This window comes from Vicia villosa, linkage group LG1 (assembly GCF_029867415.1).
Source record: "Vicia villosa cultivar HV-30 ecotype Madison, WI linkage group LG1, Vvil1.0, whole genome shotgun sequence".
Taxonomy (NCBI): Eukaryota; Viridiplantae; Streptophyta; class Magnoliopsida; order Fabales; family Fabaceae; genus Vicia; species Vicia villosa.
In genome coordinates, this window is record NC_081180.1 from 8,213,058 (window position 1) to 8,233,965 (window position 20,908).

Genomic DNA, 20,908 nt, shown 5'->3' on the forward strand with positions numbered 1-20,908 from the left:
TGAAGAAGCTAGGTTAACACGCAATTAAAATTAGGAACATGCATACAATTTAATTTAATCAATTTTTTCCTATAAGCAACAATCCAATTTAGCAAACAAAAGCAATTGAATTAAGCAAACGAGTTCATCGAAATAATTGAATAGAAATCAAAATTAAATTGAAATTAAAATAACCTCAAAGCGATGGAACATGTAAAAATCGTACAAGCTATGTTTTTTATGAGAATTCTGATTATATTCCATAAGATGTGTTTTTAGATTTAATATTACAAGGTTAATTGAACTTAGAGAGCAACCAACCCGAAAAAATAAAAAAACTGACCCAAAAACTAATTATTTCTTAAGTCTGGAATTAAACTGAATTTTTGACCCCTCTTCACTTTGAATAAGCTTTTAACTTCAAGACAAAACTTGTAGATTATCCTCTCATATTTCCAACAAATATTCAAACATGTTAACCTGGTTAACGTAGCTTAAGGTATGGTGTGCACAGTGAGAATGTATCAATTAACGTTTAAGCTACAAATAAAGTATAAAATTAAAGAAAAGGCATAACTAAATTTAAATATTAAAACACACTAAAATTGTAAAAATACTACAATAAATTATAGAATTGCCTAAGTACAACAATAGTAAAATAGTGTGCATCAAAATGAATTGATCAATCACATGCAAACTTTTCACAGTTGGCTTCGTTTCTTGGTGAAATTCTTTAGCTTTTGACTCTTTTGCATAGATTACCTGAGACCTCTTGCTTATTTATTTGATTCTTACTTAGATTCTGTTTGATGATGTTTATGATTTTTTCCTTAATTTCTTTGTCATAATCAAAATCAAATGTATTTATTCAACAAATTAAGCCATATCTATGTTATGTGATGGTCCTCCTTCAATCATTTTTCCATATCACGTGTTTCTTTAGAGCAGACACATGCTTGTTCTCGAGGACCTTGAACTTTCCTTGGGTCTATAGCTTAGGTTAAGGCATCTTTATTCTACGTAATTGACATGATGCCATAATGATGTATCCATTTGAATAACCTATTTGCTTTATGGGTTTGTGATTAGGTCTTGTGTTATTGGGATGCATATGTTATTAGGCTATGAGTATTTTCTCGTCCCCCGCATGAACAGTTGCCCTCTAAGCAAAGTCTAACATAGTCGAGGTGTGGATCGAGATCTTGGTTTATATTTACCCACACCTTCCCACCCTTTGTGCCTTTGACTTCTATTTTACTACATTGACATGGATTTATTTGTCTATTTTTCATTTCTTTCTTTTCAATTGAAGTTTTGGGGACCATCTATTGATATTATATCATGAGGAGTTAATTTTGTTTGGTATGACCTGCCTGAACATGGTTGTCCTAACTCGGTTTGAGTATCCGAGGTATACCTATACATACTGATTGATGGGCTATCTCTTGGTGTAGCCAAACCATTAATTTGTTGTAAATTATGGTGAAATCCCTTTACGTCTTGAAGGCTATCTTGGGTCATTCACCTTTCTTGACTTTTAGCATTTAGTGTGATGTAGTGAACCTTCTAACTTGACTCTAGGGTTTCTAAGCATGAGCCACATTTAATGGGCGTCTTTTTTCTCTATGATGCATGCGTGCTTAATATGGTGTGGAAAAATGTAGTTATACATATTCGTTTGTAACAAGTGTTAATCTACAAATGTCGTTCCATGCCTCAGATCCTTTTATGAATAAATCTTTCATTATATATTTGAATATTTAATTCTCTTAACTCTTTGAAGTATAACTTCTTATATTATTCTGTTGGGTTGTCTTATTTCTTCTACCATCTGCGGCATATTTTTTTTAGTTTCCTTATTTCTTTTTATATACTTTAAATCCATTTGGTAGTTTTGAATCTTATGCATTCTTTCATGTGTTATGGGCTTTCTAATATGTAGATGATTCCTTATTGTGGTGTTTGATTATCTTATTGTCAAGGAGGTTATTTCCCTTTTTTCTTTTCTTATGGTGCTTCCCTTTGTTATGGAGTTTTTAAGAAAACTGGAGGAAATTTGCAAAGTTTTGGTGGGGAAACATTATTTTGATACACTCTCTTCCCTTTGGATATGTAATCTTATGCGACTGTTTAGGGTTTCCTCCCGGGTGGGTTCATTATCCCATAAAAATGGAACATTTGGAGAGTTCAATAAATAGAGATTATTTGAATTTTTGGCCCATTTACTCTGTCTAGAGGGTTTGCGACATTTCAATTCCCAAACCTCCTTCAAAAAGCTTGAGGAATGGGTCATGGTTCTTCCGTGTCCTAATGACCAAATCCGGTGGTGGTTTCCCTTATGTCGGTTCTCCATGGATAACATAAAAATTTGGGATTATGGCTCCTAGTTGCCCTTTACTCATTTCAAACACCACTTATTGTCAAGTTTGAGGCTAGTCTAATCTATGATCTCTCCCTTGTCTTGGAACCATATTTTTTATTTCCAAAATTTGTGTGTTTTCCTTTATATAAGACCCCGTACTTCAGTGTTGTGTGTTATATTCCATGCTACCTTGAAGTTCACTGATAGTAAGCATGACCTGGTGATGTTTAACTATTTTCCTTATCTTTAAGCCATTATCCTAGTATATTAACCATTTTCATTGCATTTTGTGGTTCTCTACCCATTGTCAAAATCTTCCCACGAGTTCATATGCTTCGTCTGCAAATCTTATCGGCCACATCTCTTTCATTGCTTGACGAATGATCATTTTACAGTGAATCTAAATAAGCTCCATATTGGCCCAAAAAATTAAAGAATGAAGATTTTGATTCATACAATAAAATAAAGGGTTCTTTTGATTCTTTGAGAAGGCGAATCTCGCCATGTCTCATAAATTCCTTGACTTCACCTTCTTTAATGAGAGGTGTTATTTTGGTTGATTCAAGAATGTTTTGAGTCTTGATTCATAATGCTTTGTTTCTTTTTGCTATTTATTATTTCTACCCAATGCAACACATTATATAACACCCCTTAATTCTAGAAATTGGGGGGGATATGTTGGACATTACTCAAGTTGGGGGAGATTCTCTACCTTCTAAACAAACAAACACTGGATGGCTCTTAGTTGCCAAGGAAAGTCTTGCATTATTTATGATGATAAGAATGATTGATGATTTCCTTATTTATTTACAACTCCTATTCCTTCAGAGCCATCGAAGATTAGGCGTTGGTCCCCAATATTGATCCAAAATGGGTATCTGATTTGGCATCTCCTAGTCATTGGTATGCATTTTCAAAGTGTATTCTCTATATGGCCAAATTAATGGCCTTAACATGCCATTTGCTTGCTCTTGACAATACTTAAATGTTGAGGTATATGGGTCTTTATGAGAAGTTGAAGCGCGAGATATTGAATGCTCAGAAGGATACTAAGAATTTTCTTCAAGTTCAAGCCAACCTTGATGGCGATAATAAAACAATGATGAAGAACGATGATGAGTTTTTTCGTTCTCACAAAGGTTTAGAAACAATTGTTAAGAATCACCGACCGAGAGATAAATATTTCAAGGGATCATATCCAACTCTTGGAAAAAGAGAGAAGTGAGGTCAAGGTTTTGGTGGCCATTAGTATTGAAGAGAAGAAGATCATGGAGGCCCAAATTTTGTCTTTAGAAGATATTACTTCTTCTATCAAGCGCAAAAATGAACTTCTGTAAAGGCATTCTAGTAAGTTTAGATTTGAAGAACCGAAACAACAAGTTGATTCATTAGTTTTGGAAAACTTGGAACTAAGGGTGGTTCATTGGATGACTTGTCTTTGAAGTTAAATAAGAATAATCAAGTCGAGTTTTGAATTCTTTTTGACATAGAATGATATGTTTCGAGTATGAGATAAGGGCTACCCTTGCTAGCATTAAGGATTTTGATTACACCGTTGCATAAATTCTGGTTTTAAACCCTAACATTGCCTTCAGAAAAACCATCATGGATGTGAGTAAAGTAATAAAGAATGGTCAAACAAAATGAGAATGTTGTAATTTTAATTTTGCTTGTATGGAATTCGTAAGATGAACCTTGTTTTAGTCTTAAGCCTTTGATTGTAATATTCGTATCAAAAGGTAAACATTCTTGGTGTAGGATTGATTTCTTTTGCTGGTTTAAGTTCATTGTTTTTCTATGCTTTGGACCCCTGTACTGGGTGGACTGTTGGGTTGCATATGAGAGTACAATAGTCTAGAAGAGGATTGAATATAACTTCTCCGTTTAAAAAATATTTTCAAAATCAAAGTTTTCAAAATGCTTATTTAAGAATAGCAAATGTTTTTTAGTTACAACTAATAATCCCATACAAACTAAAATCTCAAATCAACTATTGTACAACCCATATCTAAATCTAGACTCTTCTTCTATTGAACACATATCACTTAAGTGCGAATACTTCAAAATATTCACTCAACTTTGAATCATCATCCATTTAGAACAAAAACACTTAAAATTTTTGTGAATTTCACCGATCCTACCAAATTTTTTACTTATATCAATAGTCAACTAAAACTCATATCTAACTAAGAATTTATTTAAATACTAGTAAGAAACCCGTGCTATCGCACGGGTCCCGTCTGGATTTACATTACACATCTATCAAACTATCATTTATAAAGTACAAATTAATTCTTCAATTGGTTGACATTCACATAACTACAGATAGTAGGCTCTAACTTCAACTTATATAAAACAACAGAAAGATAAATATTTAAAAGATGAACATTAAAATAACCGTTTACAGATGGTATCTCATATATACGTTTACATCTACCCGTGAATCCATATGAGTTAACAAAAATCAGCTGAATCCAGATGAGTTAATTTTAAAACTATAAATTTTGAATAAAATATTTTTCGAATTCAAATAACATTATTTTTTTACATATTAGTCTATTTTTCCAAACCTAAAATTTATAATAGCTTCCCATCAAATATCAGTTTTAAATCTTTCTTGTTATATCATATTTACAACAAATATGAGTTTTAAATCTTTCTTATTATATCATATTTACAATTTTTTACAAAGCTACAATATATGACAGATCCCGTTAAATTTTAGTTCTAAATGAATATCTACACTACAACTGGTATCTCATAAATATATTTACATCTACCCGTAAATTCAGATGGTTAACAAAACTCATTTTAATTCAGATGAGTTAATTTTAAAACTACGTATTTGAATAAATTCATTTTTCCAATTCAAATAACATTACTTTTAGTCAGTTTTTTCAAACATAAAACTTATAACCGCTTCTCGTCAAATATCAGTTTTAACTTTATGATTATTAACTTTTTAAGATTCCATCATGTTTTATTTTAGTAATTTTATAAGTTAAAAAATTTTGATTTTAATTAAGAAATTAAACATAGTATAAAAAAATTGTTAGCTCACATTTATATAAGTATAAATTTATTAATATATATTTAAGAATAGTCTTTACAGTAAAATTTATTAAAAATTTAAAAAATATTTTGAGTTTTTAAAACATTAGTGTAAATATATTTATCAATTTTTATTTTAACAAAAAAAATAAAATCATTAAGCTAATATATTAACCCTATGTTTAAATTTTTTATGTATAATGAAACAAACGAAGTTATATAAAACATACAAATTTATTAGGTATAATGCATAATGCATTTATAAATATAGAAACAAATGGTGAATAAAAAGAGACAAATATTGATTAAAAAGGTTTGTATAGGTTAAAAAAATAAAATAAAAAAATCATTTTATGACATAAATTTATTCTTTAATAATATCATGTAATTATAAAAAGTTTCTATTTGTTTCATATTTTTAATAGATATTCAACATTAATTTTAATTTATCTTTTCCTTATATTATATCAATAAATTCTTTTGAAACCCTCTCTTTATTAGATATGATTTGATAAAAATCAAATAAATAAAAAATATATATTTTAGTTAAAGTTAAATTATGTTGGAATCAAAGTGGAGCTATAAAAATCTGGTCATTCAAGAATTTAATTATTACAACAATCAATATTAATGTTTAAAAATCATAGTAGATTTTTAAGTGTCCATGAAGTCTAACAGTAACATTTAAATGAAAATTAAAATTAAAATAAAATAAGAGGAGTTTGTTCAAGAATCATAGTAAATTTGAATAAAATCATTTTTCCAATTCAAATAACATTACTTTTTAGTCAATTTTTCAAAACATAAAATTTATAACCGCTTCTCGTCAAATATCAGTTTTTAACTTTATGATTATTAACTTGTTAAGATTCCATTATGTTTTGTTTTAGTAAATTTATAAGTTTCAAAAAATTTAATTTTAATTAAGAAATTAAATATAGTATAAAAAAATTGTTAGCTCACTTTTATATAAGTATAAATTTATTAATATATATTTAAAAATAATCTTTACAGTAAAATTTGTAAAAATATTTTGAGTTTTTAAAATATTAGTGTAAAAAAATGAAATAAATGAGGTCATATCTGAATATTAATTCTATGTTTAAAAAAATTATGTATAATGAAACAAATGAACTCATTTAAAACATATAAATTTATTACGTATAATGCATTTATAAATATAGGAACAAATGATGAATAAAAAGTAAAAAATATTGATTAAAAAGGAATTAAATAGATTAAAAAAAATCTTTTTATGACATAAATTTATCCTATAATCATATCATGTAATTATATGAGGTTTTGTATTTGTTTCATATTTTTAATAGATATTAACACTAATTTTAATTTATCTTTTACTTATACTATATCAATAAATTCTTTTGAAACCCTATTTGATAAAAATAGGGTAAATAAAAAATATTTTTTTTAGTTAAAGTTAAATTATTTTGGAATTAAAGTGCAGCGATAAATATCCCGTCATTCAGCGAATTTAATTATTGCAGCAACCAATGTTAATGTTCAAAAATCATAAGAGATATTTCCTAAGTGTCGATGAAGTAACATTTAAATAGAAATTAAAATTAGAATAAAAAAAGAAGTTTGTTTTCACATATTTGCAAAGATTCTAAAGGCATTTTCAGAGAAAAAAAAACAATGAATTGCTCAAATAAGGTCATCCAAACATTCATGAGTAAACATTCATGAGTAAACATTCATGAGTAAGTTACAGCAAATCATTCCAAAAGAGAATCAACCAAATCTCCATTCTCCATAATATTCCAAGCTGAATCTTCAAAAATCATCCAATTGGGATTTTCTTTCAAGATATAAACAGATTAAAATTCCCAATTGACTTAGATGGTGAAGCTAGTAATTAGCTTTGTGTTTTTCTCAAAAGACCATATCTCAAGTGTCTTCTGTTTCAATACATTGTACTCTTCTTATTCATTGGAAGCACATTTTATTCCAGGACCATTCTCAGTGCCATCCATGTCCTTCTGTTTTGCCGTCTCCTGCTCATCATCTAAAATTTGCTGCCGATTGGAACTGCCTTGTACATTCTTTTGGCAATGAGAAGACATGAGAAGATCCTGGCACATAAAAAACAATAGTCCTGCAGAGATAGTCTAGAGGAGAAGTTTTGATGTTCCTGTTTATTTCAAGTCTAAGCTTCTGTTAATGTCAATTCAAGATAGTAAATTATTGGGATATTGAACTTTAGATCAACACAGTGGAAGAATTCTGAGGGAATATAATGCATAACTTCTACATTACACTGTTAATCACAGATCAATATTACAATGGTAGAAGCAATTAAGTAGAAAAACATTACACTGGTTATCACAAATAAATATTTAAATTCCAACCTTACAAAATTTATCCATATTAATGAAAACATATACACGCCAATGGAAAGGAACCCGTGACATGTTTATAAACTGTATTCATTTCTCAGCTTTTTTCATAAGCTCGCCAAGATAATTTATTAAATCTACTTATCTATAAGCGCTTATATATAAGTTGCTTATTCAAACACAACCTTAATAAAAATGATTATATCCTACTGAATAGAGATAGCATCACACCGCTTTTCTTTTCCCTCTCTAAATTATAAACCAAAACAAAACCAATGTCACTGCCACCGTGGCACCAGTATGTCAAACATTGTCCATTATGAAGTTGTATTTTTCTTGCTGTTACATTCGCTTCCAGTTTTCTGTAGAGCTTGAGCTTTCAATCGAGACATTCAACTCTTTGATCGCTACTACAGTTGAGCCGCATCCAATTAATTCCTGCCATGACAAAATTACTAACATTAATGCTCGTAGAAATTACAGTATCTGGTTCAATAAGGGAATTTACATATAAAATATTTTGATAAGATAAATTTTTCACATTAGTTGATGCCCATATCAATATTTGCTTCTTGGCTCCTCTCTTCTCCAAGAGCTCCCATCTTGGACCCGAAAAAATTTTCTTGTAAAGCTGATAAGTTAATTTTCCTGCAAGAAAATCATAGATTTCATATTGAGCTAAAGTAGTGAGACAAAAACAAATAGAATCAGATTGGTCAAGAATGACACCATTGAATGGCAATAGCTAACTTCATAAATCAATTGCAGAAAATCGGAAAACAACTTAACTTGTTAGGGCATGAAAAGCCTTTTCAATTGAAAAAGCAAGAGAACGGAACATACCTGCGAAAATGGAGACTTGAAGCTTGGAAGAGATTTAGGGTTTGAAGGATGGAGTGAATGAACAACTTTGAATTTTAAGGGGAAGATGTTTTATGGGAAAATAAAACATAGGTAATAATGGTTGAGTGGAAAGTTGTGTGGCTGCATACCATCAATAATGTGGCTTTTCATTATTCAAAATTTTGAATCGTGTAAAGATGGTTAATTCTCCCATTATTCAAAATTTTCATTAATATTTGCAACCATGGACATTCATGAAATAAAATTAAATAAAATTGAATAAAAAAATTGAAAATGCAACCAATATTTGAATGCTGCCACATCATTCGTAATAAATGTCAAATCAATGATATTGAGTTATTTTGCTAAAAGTCTTTTTTACCCATGGAATAAGAAAAGTTTAAGTTATTTTATCAATGGGCTTATAGTGTAATTTCCAAGTACTTTTGTTTTTATATATTATAATAGATTTAATAATAAATATTTATGTCAGTAAAAAGTTATAAAAAACAATTTTTGAAAAAAAAGTGCTAACCTTATTTAAAAAAGATACACCTATTTATTTTTAAGAAAAAAAATCATATCTACTCCTTTATTTTCCATTACAGTTAATCACCACCAACTTGCGGGTCTTCACTCTTCCAGTCTTTCTCATTTCTAATCAACGCCAACTGTATATATATCATACCCGCCTCTTCACAAATCTACTCTTCTCGATTTCAAACTCCAAATCAATGGCATTCTCTCTCAATTCTTCTCGCACTCTTCGTTCCGTTCGCTCTTCCATTCACGTACGAACTCTCTCACGTTACTCATTCTTCTTCCATTTCGCTCAATTTCTTACTCGTTCTTCTGTTTCCTCTTTCGCAGGCAGCGCTTCTTTCGTCTTCTTCCGCATTTCAACAAGGTATTTTTCTCTAATCTTCGTTTTCTTTAATATTGATTATTGATTTTGTAACTGTTTGTGTTTCTTTATTTATTATTTCAACAATAATTATCTTGCGCGGGAAACTACTGAGCTGAGTTTTTTTTTATCATTTTAGGGTTTTCGGCAATTTTTCGAAGCTATGGCGGTTTTGAATCGTCGGAAAACTGTGTATTGCAGCCTCAAGATGGAGAGATTTCTACGCTTCGTCAACAGTTCGAAGCTGCTAAACATAGTTTTCTCAAGATTCCTAATGCTCTCAAAGAAATGCCGAAGATGAATCCGGAAGGTTCGTTTAGAATATTTCTTGCTTCGGAGTTTTACTGTTTTATAAGAAATTTAATTGAATGCGTGTTTATTGAGTTGAGTGAGTGTTTGTCTGTTATGGATTTTTAGGCATATATGTGAATAAGAACTTGAGATTGGACAGATTGCAAGTTTATGGTTTCGATTACGATTACACATTGGCACATTACTCGGATCATTTGCAGACTTTGATATATGACCTTGCTAAGGAGTATATGGTTAATGAGGTTTGTTTCTGATTGCAGCTTTTTGTAACTCGGATCATTTGCTGTTTTGGTTTCTTTTCTTACTCTTCTTGTTGCTTCTTTCAGCTTAGGTATCCGGACGTTTGTATGAGTTTTACCTACGATCCAACTTTCCCTATTAGAGGACTATACTATGATAAGTCGAAAGGGTGTCTCATGAAGCTGGATTTCTTTGGTTCAATTGAGCCTGATGGATGCTACTTTGGTAGACGCAGGGTATTGACACTTTTATTTCATTTCACACTTTATTTGTATGCAGCACTAAGTTAGCTACTGTTGTCACTTTGATTTTGTTCTTACTTTTTTATGTAATGTTTACGTGTAAAATCACACATTATTTGAACTGTGTTGGAGTTTTATGCTTTGCATGGTTGGCATTGTCTGCATTGAAGTATTGTGTGTTACTGGTTCTATTTAAAAAGCTTCTTTAAGCATAGTTTGTCGGTTGCATCAGAAATAAAATATAAAAGATATTTTTCTTGCATAAATTTGTGTCTTCCAAATATTACAGTTAAGCCAAAGCGAAATACGGGATGTATATGGCACGCGGCACATTGGTCGTGATCACGCTCGATCACTGGTTGGTTTGATGGATTTCTTCTGCTTCAGTGAGGTATGTTCCCTGTCATTCATGAATAATTAGTTTGATAACGATTATCTGTTGCATGACTTGAGGAATTTTGAAGTATTGGAGCATTGCCTTAGCATACTTTTATGAAATGAGTCTTCTACTTATAATCTCATGTCATATAAGATTGTCATTCTACTGAGTGTGTCTGTGTCACAAAACTATATAGACAAATGATTGGCTTCCATTGACATAGCACCTTCAATTGTCAAGCAAAATGGCTCTGCTGTTTGAGTCCAGTATACCCGAAGAAATGGACATAGGATGCAGAGCATTATAAGACATATGTTTATTGCTATCTTGTAAGAGATAAGGAATAGCACAGGGAGTCATGATTATATAATTTAGTTAATGGAGAGCAATGTTTATTTATAAAATGTAAAGTGAACAGAAAATGAGCTGGAATTCTATAAAATTTGCTCCTTTTAAGGCCAAGGAAAGAAAAACACCTTAAATGATCCTAAAAACTAGTTACAGCCTATAAGGTCCGTGTTTGGATCAGGTCTATATTAGAGGAACCTGGTGTTAGTCTTTTCAAAATTTGAAAATTCTCTTCAAAGTTAAAACTATGCTGCCAATTTCATTTTTCAATTTCTCTATAGCCTATTAACTTGTGAATTCTCTTTCTGCCAAAAATTTTAGGTTGAGAGCTAATTGTTTACAGTTTTACTTGGTAGGCATGCCTCCTTGCTGATATAGTGCAGTACTTCGTGGATGCTAAGCTAGAATTTGATGCTTCCTACATTTATAAAGATGTTATTTGTGCAATTGATCATGTTCACAGAAGTGGCCTGGTTCATAGAGGAATTCTCTCGGATCCGCACAAATACTTGGTGAAAAATGTAAGTTCAAAACATTTTATGCATTTCCATTTGACGGTTAATGAATGTGTTCAACATACTCCACAATAAGTGGTAGACAATATGTTCCACAAAACCTATTTCAAGATCTAGTATTTTAATTCATTTAAATATTTTATTTTAGCATCTCTATATCTATTATCAAGGTAGACATTGTTTCATTGTGTCAAATTATTCTCTGGATGATAGCTTGTAGTTGTTATTTACTTGTCTGTGAATATTTCAGGGAAAGATTTTAAGTTTTCTCAAGAAGCTAAAGGAGAAGGGAAAGAAGCTTTTCTTGTTGACTAATTCTCCTTATTACTTTGTCGATGGTGGGATGCGTTTTATGTTAGAGGTATTTGATAACACCAATTCATATCCACACATTTTGTATGTATCATGTAATACTTTCTATAGCCTTCTCTGGACAGAGCTTAATAACTTTATGAGCCAGATGGCAGACACATTATGTTAGAGTTTAATAACTTTTTTTTTAATGTTAGGAAGTGGTCTTCCATAATTACTGTCTATGTGGCATGTAAATACATTTTGAGCCAGACAGAGCTCTTTTTCCACTTTAGCATTCTTTTATCATGTGTTAACTTGCAAATTATATTTCGAACAGTGCTATAGATTATATATGGAATAACTAATGCAATCAATTGTAAAATATGAGTGAAATTTACATTCAGATGATGGAAGTCTCTAAATGGAGATTCTATCAGATATTGTTTTCATTTTTCTAGCTGATTACTTGGAGTGGACTTTCTAATCTTAGCAACTAGTGTCTAGTAGAGATGAATATCTAACTTAATCAGAAAATTATGGAGATTTCAGGTGTTACGGTTTTATACAATAATATTTTAGTTAGGCATTTGAAAAGTTTTCACATCTACCTTTGAAACACCCTATTTAATTTTCTCTTGGTCTTAACTTTTCTTTCTAGTTTCCCTTTTCTGGTCTCCTATTTCATAAATCTTCATTCTGTTTGGTGATCATCTTGATTCTTATTTTAGATATTTTATAATCGATACTCATTGTGTGTGTGTGTGTATATTTTGTGTCATATATAGGACGTAAGCAGTGTTGATGTGTCATGTCGGGTGTCCGTGTCAATTTCCATGCTTCATAGGTCACGTCTTTTTGAATTGTTTGGCTGGAAGTTCTGCACTTGGTTATAATTTTTTATATATTTTGCCGCTGTTCTCTTTTCGTATCAGGCCATAATTTCCTTGCATTTGCTCTTCAATATTTTTTATTAGGATTCTATGGATTGTAGAGACTCCTGGAGAGAGCTGTTTGATGTTGTGATTGCCCAGGCCAACAAACCACAATTTTATACATCTGAGCATCCATTCCGGTTCGTATCCAATACATTTTCTAACATAGTTCTTTTCATTTATACATTCCGGTCTGTATAAAACTGTCTTCAGCACAAGATCATTTTGATGTTACTCTCTAAAATTATACTAGTAATTAACGGGGAATGAAGGATGCAATAAAAAGTGAATGTATTTTGTGATGCTAAAAGAAATTGAGCATAGAGTGTGTGGCAGGTTGCAATTGAAGCTAGTATGGATCATTTTCTTTTGCCAAACATTCTTTTTCTCATCATTTGTTGCTTTACTCAACTCTGACATTTGAATTTGCATTCATAAATCTTTAATTATTTGGAAAGATACCAATATCATTGGCTATTTTGTGCAGTTGTTATGACACCAAGACGGACAATTTAACTTTTACCAAGGTTGATAAATTTCTTCCAAATAAAATTTACTATCATGGATGCCTCAAATCCTTTCTCCAAATAACCAAGTGGAAAGGCCCAGAGGTATGCTTTATTTAATGTTTTATTTTATAAGCCATACTCCATAATATTTCTATTTGTTCCAATTTTACAATAAGTTTTAATTGCAAAGCAAATGTATAATATGACATTAAGTTTATTTCGTAGAGACTGCAAAATACTAAAAGTCACTTTTTTTATAGGTTATATATTTTGGAGATCATCTTTTTAGTGACTTGAGAGGGCCCTCAAAGGCAGGCTGGCGCACAGCCGCAATCATTCATGAATTAGAGGTATGCGTGCTATTTAATCTATATTCACGTTGGTTTTTTACCTTGCTAACCATTGTATGTCATGAGTCCGCGTCTTTTAAATATCGATGAGTTACCATTGCTCCTTCACGAGTTTCATATAACTCTGGTAAACATGCTAATGCTGTACTATAACTCGTTTCCTGTCTGCAAACGTATGCATGTTTAGGCTTTTAGACATTTTACAGGGTCGGCCTGAAGAAGGGTGGGGCTCATTGTAGGTCTGTTTTATCTTTCATTTGCTAGAACGTGATCCCACAACTTAAACTTTTGATGTCCCAGACACATGCAGCTGGTAAAATGTTAGTAATAAGAATCTTCCTAGTTCCTGTTGGTTATACTGCTTATGCAGTTGCTAAAAGATTAAGATAGTTATGTTTGAGAATCTTCATGAGTGTTTTATCTTGATGCATGTAGAACTATTTTTATAGTTAACAACTGAAATATTGACATATTTATATCATTTCTTCAACAATGCAGAATGAAATACAAAAGCAAAATGAAGATACATACCGCACTGAGCAGGTATCCTTAAAGACTGACCGTGCTTACATTATTTCCTTGCAGTTTCATTCTTGGTAACTTTGATGATTTCATGTTACTTTTGGTAAGCTGTATTACTGAGCAATGGCCAACTAGTGTGATTATGTTACTGAGCTTGAGGAGCGAAAAATTGAGGAGAAAATTGTTTTTCAACACATCATTTTTTGTTTGTTAAAATTCACATGGATCTCACCTGATTTATATGGGACCCCCATGATTTAGTGGGACCCATATGAATTTTAACCAATAACGACGAGTGCGTTGAAAAGTGGGTATTAAAGAATGTGATGCTAGCACTCCTCATGGTGTGAATAGTGGATATGTTAATGATTTATAATAAGTCCATTTTAAACCTTAATGTTACACATAGAGTATATATATTGAAAAGGTAACATGTGAAATGTAAATAGGTATATATATATATATATATATATATATATATATATATATATATATATATATATATATATATATATATATATATATATTGAATTCAGAGTATTTGTCATTAAAAAAATATTGGATTCCGAGTATACATTTTTAAAGTTGTTCAAAAAGTGTAAATGAACAATTTTTATAGTTATTATAGAAAGATCCTTATCCTCTATTTTTGGTTTATAACCAACACTTCAACCCAGTAATTACTGATGTAGAGATATCTTGAAGCTGCCACATTTAATGCTTCATATTCTGTTGAACAAGCAGGCAAAGTTTCATATAATACAGGAGCTACTAGGTAAATTGCATGCAACTGAAGCTAATAGTGTGAGAACTGAAGCTTGCAAGTCACTTCTGAAAGAACTTAATGAGGAAAGACAAAAAGCACGTATGAAGATGAAGATGATGTTTAACAAATCTTTTGGAGCAACATTCCTCACTAGCACAGGACAAGAATCTGCTTTTGCTTATAACATTCATCAGTATGCAGATGTTTATACCAGTAAGCCAGAGAATTTTCTTCTTCATTCACCTGAAGCATGGCTTCATGTTCCATTTGATGTCAAGATTATGCCTCATCATGTGAAGGTATTACCTTTGGTCTGACAGCTCCTAAGGTATTTTTCTTATGCGTGACAATGAAGGTACATACAATACATGAATACTGTTACTTATTTCCTACCTCTACATTTTGTTTCTTTCAGATTCCATCAAGTTTATTCAAAACTGGGTGAACACTGCTCTAAATTGCTTCAAACTTTTACATTCATTATGGGGCTCTAACTCCACCAGGACAACGATGTGGCGATTCAGCATCTCATTGTGCAAGGTGCAACTGGAAGACACTTGTTGCAGCAGTAATGCACATTCAGTTTTATTCTGTTTGTCTTGATTGCCCCAGTTCATTTTGTAGTTGCTAACAGTCTCTTTTCCCCATTAAATCAGAAAAGTGAAATCCTTATACATAGAAAAGTGTATATTTCTTCATTTTACCAAAATGATTCAACCTATTTGTAGAAGTTTCATTTGTTCTTTTAGAGATTACCGAAAGATTCCATTTTTTTAGAAGAAATAAAAAGTTTCATATTCTTATGAATGTATGAAGACTTGATTGTCATCACTTTTGAAATGTACTCTATTTACTGTGTCAAAACTGAGTTTGTCATAATTTGTAATGACCTTAATAGAACCTTGGGGTTACGGTCCTACGATCTATTTACTGTGTTCCCTTTCATGAAAAAAGAAAATAAGGTTGCAAGTTTGTATTTATGGCGAGCTTGACAAATAACTGTCCAATTTGATTGGTTATGTTGGCCAGACGTGGAAAGAATTTTGATAACCCATACATTTTGTGAAAAAAATAAACATAAGCCTACATTGGTAGAACGCAAGATTTTTTTTTAGACTCCTGTCTTATTCTGCTTTGAATTATTGATTCTATAAAAAATCATCTGTCGATCTTCATCCAAAAAGTCTAACTCCATTAATATAACTTGTTGGAGAATTTCCAATATATATTTTTTAGGTGTTCAGAAACTAATTCTTGTTGGCAGGCTGCAGGTTTGTTTCTCCAAAATTTTCATGATACCAAGTCCTTTATTCTTGATTTATGAGTTAACGAAGATAGGAAAATTGTTGGTAGAGTTGTGGTTATGTTGGAAGGGTCGTGGAAGAATAGGAATGACTTTGTTTGGCACAATGCGAAGGAAGAAGCAATTATGGTAGAGTTGTGGCTATGTTGGAAGGGTTGTGGAAGAATAGGAATGACTTTGTTTGACACAATGAGAAGGAAGAAGCAATTAAGCTAGGTTGGCTAGCTTTTCATAAGTGGCAAGATTCCTTTTCGGCTCAAAATCTAAGAGAATCACAAGGTGATAACTCGAATTTGGTTAATTCGGATCCGCCTCCTAATGGTTGGTTTAAATATAATGTTAATGCCGACTTCAATCATCACTTAGGGACTACAAATCAAGGTTCGAGTATTCGTAACGGTTAAGAAAAGTTTGTTAATACAGGTACTGCTTGGGACAGAGGCATTCTTTCCGTCTTAGAAGCGGAGGCCTTAGCTCTTAAGGAGACTATGCCTAAGTCTAATCTGGGTGGGGGATAATTTGGAATTTACTTTTATTATTAATTTTATTAAGTTGTTGTTATTAGATGTTCTCAACTTTGAGATTAAATTATAAAGCGTCAAGCGAATATGGTTATCCACACCTTAGTTAAAGTGGCTCATTTTTAGACTAGACGCTGTATATTTGATGAAATTCCTCTTGTATCACTTTACATTTTAGTTAATAAAAGCAGTTAAGTTTGATTTTGTAAAAAAAATTAAAAAAAGTATATCCCAATACTCATTTTGATTTCATCATAATACTCTATATTCTAAAAAGATTAGCCACACGTAAACGGGTTATGAACATAACATGGGTCCATTCCCAAACAAACAAATAAAAAAGCAAGACATAATAATTTCACACGTCTTGTATAATTATTCATTTTAACTTAAGCATTAAAATATCAGGCACGCTATACTTTTCTCCGTAATGTGGTTACAATTAATAACAAACAAATCTTAAAGCATCTAAAAAGAAACCAAATCATCAAAATATATGACAATAATACAAAATAGTACTAATACTATAAGATTTTCCTAATTTTGTTTTACAAGAAAATGATAAGTAAACTGTCCAGATGGTCAATAGACAAACAAACAGACCCACATGTTGGTTGGGCCCATAAAGCTTGTCGGTGGATGTGCTGTATTAGTCATCTAAAGCTACTTATTTAATATTCATAACAAAACAAAACAATCATTATAATTTTTGTGACAACTTATTGAATACTGTAATAATTTTTAAATTAATGTTAAATTAAAAAAATGAACCAGTACCATTTGAATGACAAATTACTATCATAATTTAGAAGTATTATGTCTAAAAGTGAGTCAGTACTATTAGGCTCTCATTTGATATAAAAAATGAGCTATGCTATGTCGACAGTGTTTTCCTACACCAATTGCATTTTACACTGTATAAATAACAGTGCCAGAAAAATTATTAAGAAAATCACGAGTATATATTTATGGTATACATTACAGTGTAAATGTATAAATAGCATTTCTCATAAAAAAATAGATTATAATTTATAAGTTTAGATGTAACTTATAGTTTATTATTGATAAATTTATAGCCAAGGACAAATAATTTTTAGCTCATAACTAATAGTTAATAAGTTACTTGAAATACTCTGTGAATTAGGAATTCTATTAGCTAAAAAATTGTGTAAAAAATTGTTAAATGGCATAAAAAAATTCTTAATTAATAATTTAACAACTATGTTATCGTGTATATATTATTATAAAATTAAATTTTGTTTCATAAAGTTTAATGCAACGTTCCTTTTGATAAGGAAACTTTTCTACAAGTAGATGTGCCAGATATTTATGTCTTGGGTTTAGAAATTTGGTTTGTCTGGTTGTATTGATGAGATAGAGGAGTGGTGGTACATGCAAATACTATGATGTTTAAGTTAGTGATTATTAGATATGAGAGATACAAGGTTTAAGGAATTTCGTGTGTACTTTGATTTCCCATTTATGATCCCTTATATATAGCCCTATCAGGGTTTTTGAAGGCCTATAACATTTGCTTCAATCATCATTATTCAAACGGACATATTTCAGAACATAACCCGTTATGTTATCTGATGGCTCGACTTTAATTCCAGGCAAGGATCAAGTTCTTTTCTAGGATAAGTTCATGCTTACTCCCTATGTCTTAGAACATTCTTTTGGGAAAACGATATAAGACTGGTATTTTATCTTTTGATATCATTCATCTGACTTCAATAGCGAATAGCATTGTAAATATCACCTTCTTATTGGGCTTTACACTTGTATTGGGCTTCGTGCTTATATTGGGCTCCTTCCACGTTGGACTGAGGTTTGGGCTAACATATGGTAGGAACAATTCCCCTAAGCCTCCCTTGGCATAGCTGGGGTGTAGCTTGTGATTTTACACCATCCTTGCCTCCTTTTTTAAGGCTTGGAGTTTTCTAGTTTCCACTTACCCTTAAACGCCTTTCTTTTTCTCGCCTTGAAGTGTGATACGGGTCAAATTTCATCTATCAGTGTCAAATTTTGATTTAGAGTATCAAGCATGCCTCTGAGTTACACCTCTGGTTTTGGATGAGGCTTACCTTTATGTGCACTATTTATCTCCATTTTTTGTTTTTCATGACGTCTTTCAATCATTTTCGATTGTTCCTAGACTTAGAGCATCTTCTTCCCTAGGCGTTAGGCCTAATTATTGTATCTTGGGAATATGTATTTACCTAGGTGTAATGAGATGAATTTATTGGGCCTATAAAAGGAATAGTCCAGATTAAATCTATCTAGACTAAGCGCAATGATATCGGGTGAGCGTTCGAAGCTGGCCTGGTCGCCAAAAATGGGCTTGATTAACCGATTGGCTAGATCACCCAATTGAGTGTGGATCTCCCATCGATCTGGTATCCACAATCCATTTCACCTATCAAACATAGTCCATTAGGTCCTCAAGGAATAATACTCTTAATATATTAGTCGAAGATGATACATCCCCCCCCCCCCCCGCCCCGCCCCCTCAAGGAAGAATCAATCTTCCCCACTTCCACATTTTCATTGAGGGAATTAAGAAAAATCTCATCTAGCACTATCCAAAAATTCTCCTATAAATACCTCATATTTCAGAATTGAGAGATCATTCACTAATTTCCCCATAAACTCTTTAACATTTTGGTAGATTTGTTTACTGCTTCCTAAAGGTGAATCTGCAACAACATTTCTAAACACATTTTCGGAATACCCCATTGAAAAAAACTTCACTCAACTACATTTGATAAGTTTTTAGAATAAATATTTAATAATGAAAAGGATATGTTGTAGTCTAGTAGTATCCGTTCAAAGAGTTTCCACTTACTTATTTAGTTGGAAGTTGTAATGACATGATCAAATCCATTTTACAATGGTTCAACTACGACAGGGCTTTCAGCCACATGCTTACCTTCTAACAACATTTATCAAGTTATTCTTTGTATTGGAATATAAGTGATAATGGATTAACACCCAAATCCTCAATTGATAAATAATGTGTTCAAATTTTTATAAATTAGTTATATAATTATAAGTTTTAAAAGACTATTTTATATTTATTTATTTGATCAACCCATAAGTTTAAATGAATTAATTTGAACATATCCTAAATAATGGAATGATAATTTCAAAAAAAAGGAGGTTGTTTTCTTAGGCTATCTTAATCATAAATTAGGCTCTAACTTAATAGATACACCATCGAGTTGTTCATACTCTAGATTTTGGGTCTTAGGTGTGATGCGGTGTCTTCATATCCCTCGACAAATGAATTTATATATGTAAAATTATACGATTCTTATTGAAGTTGGTTACTAATATAATTGATATAATGTGATATATATGGAATTTGCCACATCTGAAAATTCAAGTTTGAGAATGAAATCTTAAAACTTTTTGGTTGAGATCTTTTACTTGTTATAAGTTTTGGTTAAATAGTGATGAATATAAAAGATTTTATAACTAATAAAAACATCAAAGTTGTTCATATTGCATGCTTATTAGAAAATGTTGTGAAGCATAAATAGTAAAAAAATAACTGAATTGTCATGCAAAAAGTTAAAAGATAGCAAGTCACCCGCAAAGAGGTAAGATCTGTCAAGCTTTCTCATGAGAATCAAAATACAAGTTAACTGAACTCACCTTAAAATCAATAGAAATCCAGCACAAGACGCTCACATAATCATTGTGCCCAATAGAGTGTAATGTTGGACCTTCATTGAAAGATCATTTATGTCATACATAGTGATTATACAATAGACCTTTACTGAAGGATCATTTTTGCCCTGAGGGGTAGTTATATGTTGTAACTTCATTGAAGAATCATTTTTGCCCTACAGGTTAATTATGCATTAGACCTTCACTGAAGGATCCTTGTCTCCCTATGAGCAATTATACATTTGACATTTACTAAAGGATCTTTTCTGCCTTATAGGGTAATTATATGGTGGACCTTCATTGAACGATAATTATTCATTGGTTCTTCACTAAAAGATCATTTTCACCCTATGAGTTGACTATACATTTGACCTTCATTGAATGATCCTAGTCTCCTAATGAGACAATTATATGTTGGAACTTCACAGAAGGATTATTACCACCCTACGAGGCATATTAATTCTGAACCATCACAGAAGGATCCTCGCCAAGAGAAACTATTGTAAA

At 31.4% G+C, this 20,908-nt stretch overlaps 1 protein-coding gene and 1 long non-coding RNA gene across 3 annotated transcripts; one reads left to right on the forward strand and one right to left on the reverse strand.

The window, feature by feature from the left end:
* Positions 1-7,162: 7,162 nt before the first annotated feature.
* LOC131600482 (uncharacterized) lies at positions 7,163-8,724 on the reverse strand. The gene is made up of 3 exons (XR_009283155.1): positions 8,593-8,724; positions 8,291-8,397; positions 7,163-8,187 (listed from the first exon to the last, which is right to left on the reverse strand). It is a non-coding gene; the product is annotated as an uncharacterized LOC131600482 (long non-coding RNA).
* Positions 8,725-9,180: 456 nt separating this feature from the next.
* On the forward strand, positions 9,181-15,733 carry LOC131627795 (uncharacterized). 2 transcript variants are annotated; one of them, XM_058898663.1, is made up of 14 exons: positions 9,181-9,383; positions 9,463-9,499; positions 9,636-9,806; positions 9,914-10,050; positions 10,135-10,284; positions 10,580-10,681; positions 11,374-11,538; positions 11,783-11,893; positions 12,801-12,898; positions 13,246-13,369; positions 13,528-13,617; positions 14,116-14,160; positions 14,884-15,233; positions 15,321-15,733. In XM_058898663.1, exons 1-13 carry the CDS (start codon positions 9,327-9,329, stop codon positions 15,220-15,222), a joined length of 1,626 nt encoding a protein of 541 aa, XP_058754646.1. In that variant the 5' UTR covers positions 9,181-9,326; the 3' UTR covers positions 15,223-15,233; positions 15,321-15,733. The 2 variants fall into 2 exon arrangements, with proteins under 2 accessions (XP_058754646.1, XP_058754637.1); XM_058898654.1 differs by having other exon boundaries at positions 14,884-15,204.
* Positions 15,734-20,908: the final 5,175 nt, after the last annotated feature.